Below are 9914 nucleotides of genomic sequence, written 5' to 3'. Positions count from 1 at the left end.
CCAAGTACGCATTATTATAACTTCGACTGCTTTAACTATATTATTATATTATAAGATAACAGTTATTATGTAATTGGCTAAAGTGTTTATGAATTGTTCCGTTTGCTTGGGCCTTGGGGTAGGTGCTCACTAAGTGTCGAGCATAGCCCTTCGCAAATAGATCATAACACACAACCAGCCTCAAGATTGGTAGTAAATGCTTAGAGGATATAAATAAACTTTGGATAAATTATGCTGGAATTAGTTATTCTGGAAAGTTAAAGATAAGAATAAGTTTGGAAAGTTAAGGGGATCGTTTGATTTGAAGACAAGTTATGCTGAAATTAGTTATTTTGATATTATTTTTTATTGATTGTTTGATCTGTTGTATTAAAAATAACATGTATTAATTTCTAAAATGATTATTTGTTTATAAAAACACCCTCCACCTTATTTAGTAGAAAAGGGGTTTGAGGGACGTTAAAGGTACTTTTGTCATTCTCATTGTTTTATCCAGTGATAACTAAATTCGGTACTATTATTTCACCGTCTGACACATATAACTTATCACAGAATTAGTAACTAAACAAGAGATAAGACAATACTAATTTTTTATCCCAAGAAAATTTATACTTGCCTAACATACCAAACGAGCCCTTAGGGATTGTTTGGTATGAGGGATAAGAGATAATTAATTCTGGAATTAAATTGGAGACGAGTTTATCCCACATTTAGTTGAGATAAAATCGTGATATGACTAATCCTAGGATTGCAGCGGTAAGGGTGAGCTAACAATCCTAGAATAACTTGTTTCCCAACCAAACGATCCCTAAAGAGTGTCAAACGACTTTTTGTGACAAATTTAGAGGTTAACTTATGTATTTCCCTTACATTTTCAAGTTATTATACAGTCAAACCTCTCTATAATGACAACGTTTGTCCGAAAATTTCATGGCTGCTATAGTGAGGTGTTGCTATGTATGTATACTGACATTTGATGTTTAGATTTCATTTAGCTGTTATAAACAAAACTACGTTTTTTTTTCTTTTCTTTTTATGCTAGTATAAGCGAAACCAAAAATACTTGTTAATTTTAAAATCCCAATTGATTTTCATATTTCATTAATTAAAAATTGAAAAGACTAATAAATTACTAAGAAATCCATAACTAGTTATACCATACCAATAAAGAATTAAAATCTAAGGAACATATGCATTTAAAATTAATTGCAAATTTAAATTTTCAAGTTTGATGTAAGAATTCTAAAATTGTAGATTATTTCATAAATTCCAGTCTCTTAGTAATAATATAACGTTTGAACTGATGAAGATTTTTGTTCAAACTTTCAGCAAAAAAAGGAATTCAATAGCTTTTCCTCAAGGTTTGTCTAAGAACTTAACGATAATTGAAGATTTTAGATATTCGTACTTGAAATTTACTATGTACATGACATTATGCTCATTATCATAAATATTTTAATATTTTATTTTATAGATAATATATTTCTTACAAAATATTATTACATAATATTTGAGTGTGGCTATTATAGAGATATAATTTTACAAAGAGTGTACCGCTATAATGAATGCCATTACTGTTATAGGCAGAATGCTGTTGTAGAGAAGTAAAATATAACATGAAATATCGTGCCGAAGAAAATCAGAGAGGTTTGATTGTACATCTACCCCTAATTTCTTTTCTCCTTTTATTTATTTTTATTCAAATTCTCTTTTTCTTTTAAAAGTTTTTGAGAAATATGCATACTGATTTTTCCTACCAATCATAAATTTCACCTCTTCATTCCTTTCTCTTTTCTTTGTTGCGTTTTTCTCCATTAGATTCTGCCTCTCTCTTGACTTTCCCTATACTGACTTCTTCTTCTTGTATTTTTCTTCCATAAAATCGCTCTTTATACAAACCCCAAAACACAATTTTGTAATAATTAAAATCAGCTATGGCTCTTGGCTCAGGTGGATCTAGTGTTGTTGGTAAGACATTTTTGGAACCCCCCCTTTTCTTTTAATGTTTTTTTTGCTTGAAATTTGTCTCAAATCTGATGATGGGTTGTTTTTATTTCACTTCTTTAATGCATGTTTTGTGTTTATATGAGTGTTTATTCTTGTTATCTTTAGACAAGAACTTTGAAATCTTGTTCTTTAATCATGTGGGGGTTCCTTATTTTTTTGTTTTTATTGATTGATGTGTAGTGAAGCCAGTAACTGTAGTGAGTGGATTGAAACACCCAGTATTGTAAAGAGGTAGATTTAGGATTTTAAGCAAGGAACTGCACCCACTACTTCTTTATGTCTATCTTGTTTGTATGTATATGTTTATAAACAGGTTGAGTTAAAGGCAGTGTGTTTTGAGTTTGGTGTTGATTTTACTTCTATGTCCACTGGCAATTGGGGAGAGGTGATTAGACAGGACATGGCGCAGTTACAGCTTACCAAGGACATGACCTTAGATAGGAGGGTTTGGAGGACCCAGATTAGGGTAGAAGGCTAGTAGATAGTCTCGTTATCCTTCCTTATTAGTAGTCGCATTATCGCAGTATAATTTCTTGTGCTCTGATTTCTGCTATTATCTGTTATTTCCTGTACTTTGATTATCCTATTTTAATTGTGTCGCTTTTGTTATTTGCATTTCCATATCGCTTTGAATTTCTTAGCCTTATCTGACCTCTTTTTATGTTTTTTATGCTTTTTATTGAGCCGAGGGTCTTTCGGAAACAGCCTTCCTACCTTGGTATGAGTAAAGTCTGCGTACACTCTACCCTCCCCAGACCCCACGTTGTGGGATTTCACTGGGTTGTTGTTGTTGTTGTCCACTGGCAATTGTCATAAATTGAGCTTTATGTCATGTGAGGTATTGGTAAAAGTTAGACTACTTGCTGCTGTGATAACTCAATTTTTGGTGTGTTGATACATCTTTGGTAGTGGAGTGGATGATGAAATTTAGTAAATAGTTGTCAGTAAAATCATCATGGATTAGTTAAAATGAGTGCTTATAACTGAAAAATTCCAGTTAGAATTGGATATCCAGATCTTACAATGTTCAAATTCAGATTGAGTCTTTGGACAATGCTAGGGGCTTATTTGTGTGACAGTACCTTTTATTAGTCTTACCTGGTGATAGTGTTAACTATCTTATATCGTGATTATATGAAGCTAAAGTTAATGAGTTCATACATGTTCTGTTATTCGAGTTTATGAATGTCCCTGTGCATACATCATAAACACAATTTGCCAATGTTTGATTGGTGTTCATTCTTTAGTTTTCTCCTCCTTCATGGCAGAATTTTAATTTGCCCTCCCTGTCTATGAGGGAGGGTGAGGATTCAGGACATTCATCATAAATTATCATTTCACAAGCATAGTGGATTTATTTATCTGTGGTGCATAACTCTTTGCCAGAGTTTAATGTGCGAATCATCCTAGTTGGGTTGTTCTGTCCTGTTTCCTACTAATTAAAAATGATCACATCTTCTGTATGGTTTGCGAGCTATTGCACACGAGCTGGGTTTACCCTGTGCGCACCCGAAGGGTAGCGGCTGCGGGTTCCCATGTCATAAAAAAAAAAAAATGATCACATCACCAGAAGGTGCAAGTGGATGCGTTAAGGATAAAATAAGATAATGTCACTTGAGATAGTTTAGTCATGTCCTACGTCGACCTACATATGCACCTGGTCCATAGGTATGATACTATGGTGAGTGAAGGTGTTAAAAGGGAATGAGGTAGACCTAAAATCACATGGAAGGAAGTTGTCTTAAAAGACCTACAATTCATTGTGATCACTGCAGACTTAGCTAAAGATAGAGCACAATAGAAGAAAAAATCCATATAGGTGAAATCTGTTCGTGGGGAATCAGATTTAGTCTTGTTAGAGAACTTCTAATATCATTATTGTTATTATTACTAGTATTTATATATATCTAACTTATTTTTCACTTTTATTTCTATTTGGTATGATGATGATTTGAGTTGAGCTTAAACGGAGAAGTGAAGATTAGTATAGCCGACCCAAACTTTTTTAGGACTGAGGTGTAGTTGTAGTTTAGTTGTAGCTGATACAATTTCAGTTAGTAATTGATAAATGGACCTTGGCCCTAACTCAGCCCTAAAAGCTAACTCATGAGGTGGGGATTGCCCAAGACCATATAAGGAGACCTAGAGCCCATCCCACAAACGATGTGGGACTCCAACAGTAATATTACATCAGCCAAATTGTGGACTTGACTGCTACTTCGGAAACATGATACCTTCCAGTATGTAAAGTTATGTACAACTACACATAATTTAAAGCTTAGCTTGACAATCTTGATTTCTTTTTGACAAGGTTAATAATTTTATTAATTGTGGGAACCACGTATTCAAGTCATATACCAAAAGAAGAGAACCTACACCAAAATGTGGTTCTCAACAAAAGAGGTCCAATACCTCTATACAAATAGGGACCTCGTTAGTACACCAAAAAAGAAACTAGAGACAAAAAACTACTTGGCAATTTTACAAAAACTTGCTCCACCCCTTCAAAAGCGTTCCTATTTCTCTCTTTCCAAATAACCCACATGATTGCTAAGGGGGCACTCTCCATGCCCTTGGGCTTCTCTTCCCCCTCATATGAGTCCAACTTTGCAAAGCCTCTTTCACTGTGCCCGACATCACCCATTGCATCCCAAACAAGTGCCACCCTCCATAACTGATTAGCCGCTTTACCGCAATAGGAGATGATTTACATGCTCGCCCGCACTCTTGCACATAAAGCATCAGCTAATATAGGTAATCCTCCTCTTTCTCAGATTTCCCCCGGTTAAGATTGTGCTTCATATATGGGCCTCAACAATTCTTTGAAGCAACTTGCTGGTGTCTGTTTTTGCCTATGGCTGCTCTTCCATGCTAATGACTGCTGGATATTGGAGCTCATAAAGGGAACGAACGCTCAGCTTAACACCTAAAATCCATCTGGAGTTTACACATAACTTGAGAGTAAAAAGCTGCCTTCCTTAGGAGCTGTACATTCAAGAAGAAGTTAAAATAAAAAAAATTCTAACCCAAGGGGTTGCATTTTTGCATCCAAGGTTGTGGCCTAGTGGTCAGTGAAGTGGATTGAGAACCATGAAGTCTCATGTTCAAATCCTAGCGGAGCAAAAACATTAGGTGGTTTCTTCCCATTTCTCCAGGCCTTAGGTGGTTTCATAGAATTACCTGGTACTTGTGCCGGTGAAGATAGCAGGTACCTGATAGAATAGTAGACGTGCGCGCAAGTTGGCCCGGAGACCATGATTATTAAAATCAATTATTCCTGATTCAAGGGGTTGCATAGCTGAGCCCCATCATCCCATTGATCGTGTTCTTCAAGTAGTGCCACCGCAAGAACGCCTTTATGTCAATTCAAGGCTGCTGGAAAGAAAGTGAGAAATGTAATAAGATATTTTCTTTCCTTTCCTCTGAGGTGACAAAGCTAACAAAAGGCTGCCAATTGGATGATATCTTAGCTCAACGTCAGCAGGCTTCAGCTTATGTATGAGAAATAATTTATGCTAGAGGAGGCTACTAGCCATGTAAACGATTTGTATAAATAGAGGAGGAGTATCTTGGCGTGGGAGCACATTTAGGTTTCAATAGTGTACAGGCAACATTGAATTGCATATTCAGTTTGCAGTGTACTTTTTTCTTGATAAGTCTTAGAGTCTAAAGGTCTTTGCAGTGATATCACACCAAGACACAGTCACTTTACAATATGGAATAGAAGTTTGAAGTTAAGCCTCCTAAAAATCCAGCAGCTATTTATACACAATGGAATATTTTCTTCACACAAAATACAAATTGAAAATAAGAGAGGTTTAACTCTCCATAGTAGACTTTTAGCTACTTTACTAATCCTTTCCAGGATAAGAGAGTTGGTGATGGAACTTAAGACTCATTTGCATTTTAAATAAGTGGTAGTTCAATATGAGCTTATTAGGTGATTGGAACTGTTACCATGATTTGACGTGCAGTAACTCCTTCAACTATTTGGATCTGAAAATGGTAGGAGCAGCAGCAATTGTCAATGATCCTAGCACTCGCTTTTTGTAGCGTCATTTAGCCTGCACATCTACTTGGGGAGTTAGAACCATCTGCAATGTTATGGATTCTTGGTTTACCTTTTTTAAATCTTTCACTTACCAGAATTTTAATTCTTTGCAGTCCCTCGGAATTTCAGATTACTTGAGGAACTTGAACGTGGTGAAAAAGGTATTGGAGATGGGACTGTGAGCTATGGGATGGATGATGGAGATGATATCTATATGCGTTCCTGGACTGGCACCATTATTGGTCCTCACAATGTTAGCATTCTTTTCTCTTTCCTAGTTCCAACCATCTCTAAGTTTGGTTTCAACAGGCTTTGTACGTGTTCTCTTTTCAAATAAAATCTTTAGTATATCTTCTATATTATATTATGTTCTGTAAAACAAAGATGTCATTTGGTTATGCATCAAGGAGATTGATGAGACAATAATTGCTTTACTCTTGAGTGATGCTGCATGTTAGTTATTCCCTGGGACTATTCAATAGCTTGTTTACTAGCACATTAACTTCTTTCCCATTATTTTAGTGTATTCGTATTAATAGTTAAAGGCTAATTTTCCACGTTTCCACTTTCCAGTCCGTTCATGAAGGTCGCATTTATCAGTTGAAGTTATTCTGTGACAAAGATTATCCAGAGAAGCCACCAACTGTCCGGTTCCATTCTCGAATTAACATGACATGTGTCAACCATGAGACAGGAGTGGTAAGCAATCTATTTTATATTGGTAGAATAAAATGCCATTGTTGTCTTCGAGAAGATTTATATGATACTGCACCCAAGGGTGTGATCTAATGTTCAATGAAGTGGGTTGAGCACCCTAAGGTCTCAGGTTCAATTCCCAGCAGAGACAAAACACTGGGTGATTTCTTCCCATCTGTTCTAGCCTTGGTGGACAGTGTTACCTGGTACCTGTTGTAGGTGGGAGGTGGCAGGTATTCCGTGGAATTAGTCGAGGTGCGCACAAGCTGGCCTGGATACCACGGTTATCAAAAAATAATAATAATAATGTGATTCTGCATTATCATAATGTCTCAGAGAAATCCAAAATATAATAATGATAATCTGATTTTGCCTTGCCATTGTGGAATTTAACACTTGCATAGTAATTCCTTACGACATTCCATGTAGAAGGGAATCACTGCGGATAGGAGGTATAGATTTAAGTGTATTTTGCTCTGGGATAAAGATCTTTCTCTATGGTTGCTGTTCAATTGTTTCCTGTGTGGATTTACTTCTGATGTCCATAAGTAGGCAGGAGTCCAAATTTTCAATTTCCATGTTTTTTAGCTGTTCATTTATAAATTATAATTGTCTTAGATGTGGCAGTTAATTACGAAGACTCGAAATTACTTCTATTTTATATTTGCCAAAATTTTGTATTGCTTAGCTCAAGCATCATTCTCAATGCATTCCAGTTTAGAGCTTTCGATCTTGACAACATTCTGGACTTCTGTTTTCTATGCTAAATGGGGTTTATTTCAACACTTGCTTGTAATATTGTGAAAATAACATCACAAACATTTCTTAGTTGACATACTTTTTGTTCGTGTTTGTATTTGTGTTTGGTCCTGCTTGTTCTGTTGTCTAATAAATTGATGAATGGAAGCCACAACTCTGTGTTGTTGATACAGGTGGAACCAAAAAAGTTTGCTTTACTTGCAAATTGGCAGCGAGAGTATACCATGGAAGACATACTGGTTCAGCTGAAAAAGGAGATGGCTGCTCCTCACAATCGCAAGCTAGTTCAGCCCCCCGAAGGAACCTTTTTCTAGCATAACCACATATATAGGTCCCGTCAATCAACTATGTGCAAAATTGTGTTGCTGTGTCATGACATTGGAAGTTTAAATTTACAGGGGAGAGTGCCTTTAATGGCTTCTCTTACCTCCAATGGTATCTTGATCACTTTTGCTTTCATCCTTTATGAACTTTGTCACTGTGTGCTGTTTGATTAATGAGATTAAATGCTTGTCCAAATATTAATAGTAATAGGTTCTTGTACTGTGTGAATCATTCTTTTGCCTTTTTGATTCTCCACCCTTTGCTTGGCATTGTTAAACAAGTATATGATAGCTTTCTCTTGTTAATGTTGTCTCATCTCCTCATCTTCATTCTTGCATATGTATTTGGTCTGCATGGTTACACAAATCTCTTATTGTATTGGACCCAAATCCTCTGTTGGGATAAGAAATCACTATTCTGTATAGTTGGAATATGCAGCTATGTTTAATTCATGGCATTAATACTATGTATGATTTTGAGGCTCTTCTCATTCCGAAAAATATAGACAATTCGATTTCTAATTCATCAGTAGCGACATGGAAAAATGGTTCCTAAATATTTGATTCTGGTCCCTAAACGTCAATAACTGACGAGAAAAATTTGGTCGCCGCCCGTCAGTATAGGGGCTCTTAAGATTAAAACAGCAAATATAGTTGCTAGACTTTAGAAAGCCCTTTGCTACCAGCAACATTTTGGTAACTTAAACCAATTGGTGATTACAAATATTATTATAGAGGGTTACTCTACGATGGTTCGTATGGTAGGGCACCAACAATGCAATAAATAGTGAAATGCTTCTTTTGAGTAGTTTAGTTACAAGGCTCGTTATAGAAAGCTCAGGTATAAAGAGACATGGGTCTTGACTCTCAAGGAGTCCAAGTCCGATTGAGTCCCGGTTTGATGAGAAGTGGGTTGATATTTGACCGTTATCATTTGAATGTGTAACCCAAATATCTCGAATATTGGTTGAAGGGTCCCCGAGACTCTCAACCTTATCTTTAAGTACGAGTTGTTTAATAAAATTGGTATCCTAAAACCACCATTAATGTTATATCCCGTATTTTGTATATTGGGACAATCCGGGTTAACCATGATAAGTTAGGGATAAGACTATTCCGGGATGCGAAGTCGAGACTTTTAATCACGATTTTGTTTTAAGACATAAGTTGCTTATGATTTTGTTGGTATGGAATATTAAGGAAAATTTGGGGCTGAAAGTGAATTATGAGAAGTTGAAAATTCATGAAACTTGGCCATGTTGGCCGTGTGGCATTAATGTGGCCCCCACACATGGTTTGGCCAAATTTAATTGATCCAACCCATTAATGGGCCATGGTACACTTGTATAATTCATATAAGTGTACAAAAGATGACTAAGTCCTCATAATTCATCATCTTCTACACTTAGAAAAAATCAAGAAACTTGGAGAAAGAACAACAAGGCCATTCGGCCATGGGAGAAAAAAATTGAAGACCAAAATTCTTCTTCAAAAAAATAATTTCTTCTAGCAATTCCAACCATTGAGGGGTCCTCTTTAACGTGGGATAGTTATTGGAGTCGTTAAACCGTTCGTTTTGTCGTTTGCAAACTCTAGCTAAGTTGTGAAGTTGAAGGGAAAAGGTAAGGTTTAATCTTGTTTTTATATGTTATGGATGGTTTGTGTATATCGTAGTATGTCAAAATGGATGAAATTCATGAAATATTGCATGTTGAAGTGAGGCCGTGTGGATGGTGGTAGCCGTGTAGGTGTGTGTGTTGTGTAGGAGTGATGAATTAATTCTATTTAGCATGTTTGGTTATTGTAGTGTGTTGAAATGAATGAAAATCATGAAGTTGGCATGTTGGGGTGGTGGCCGAATACCCCCTTCCTTGTATGCCAAGGAATGAATTAATTTTGTTTAGTGTTTTGGTTGTTGTTATTATAGATTCTATGATGAAAATGAGAGCTCAATGATTCAAGTTAATGTTGAAATTGTTGCGGGCTGATTTGGTAGTTAATGTGCTTTTAATGTAATTTTTATGTTTATGGAAATGACATTGTTAACGTATGGGTTGTTGGTGTAATTCATGAATTTG

The 9914-nt window shown here is 35.9% G+C and overlaps 1 protein-coding gene across 1 annotated transcript; it reads left to right on the top strand.

The window, feature by feature from the left end:
* The first annotated feature begins 1771 nt into the window (after positions 1-1771).
* Positions 1772-8065, top strand: LOC132049426 (ubiquitin-conjugating enzyme E2 variant 1D-like). Its single transcript, XM_059440224.1, has 4 exons — positions 1772-1968; positions 6172-6311; positions 6632-6757; positions 7687-8065. The coding sequence occupies exons 1-4, from the start codon at positions 1935-1937 to the stop codon at positions 7825-7827; spliced, it is 441 nt and encodes a 146-aa protein (XP_059296207.1). The 5' UTR covers positions 1772-1934; the 3' UTR covers positions 7828-8065.
* The last annotated feature ends 1849 nt before the right edge of the window (positions 8066-9914 follow it).

Source organism: Lycium ferocissimum, chromosome 3, assembly GCF_029784015.1.
Source record: "Lycium ferocissimum isolate CSIRO_LF1 chromosome 3, AGI_CSIRO_Lferr_CH_V1, whole genome shotgun sequence".
Taxonomy (NCBI): Eukaryota; Viridiplantae; Streptophyta; class Magnoliopsida; order Solanales; family Solanaceae; genus Lycium; species Lycium ferocissimum.
The sequence above is the reverse complement of the archived record's forward strand: the minus strand, read 5'-3'. Positions and strand labels throughout refer to the sequence as shown.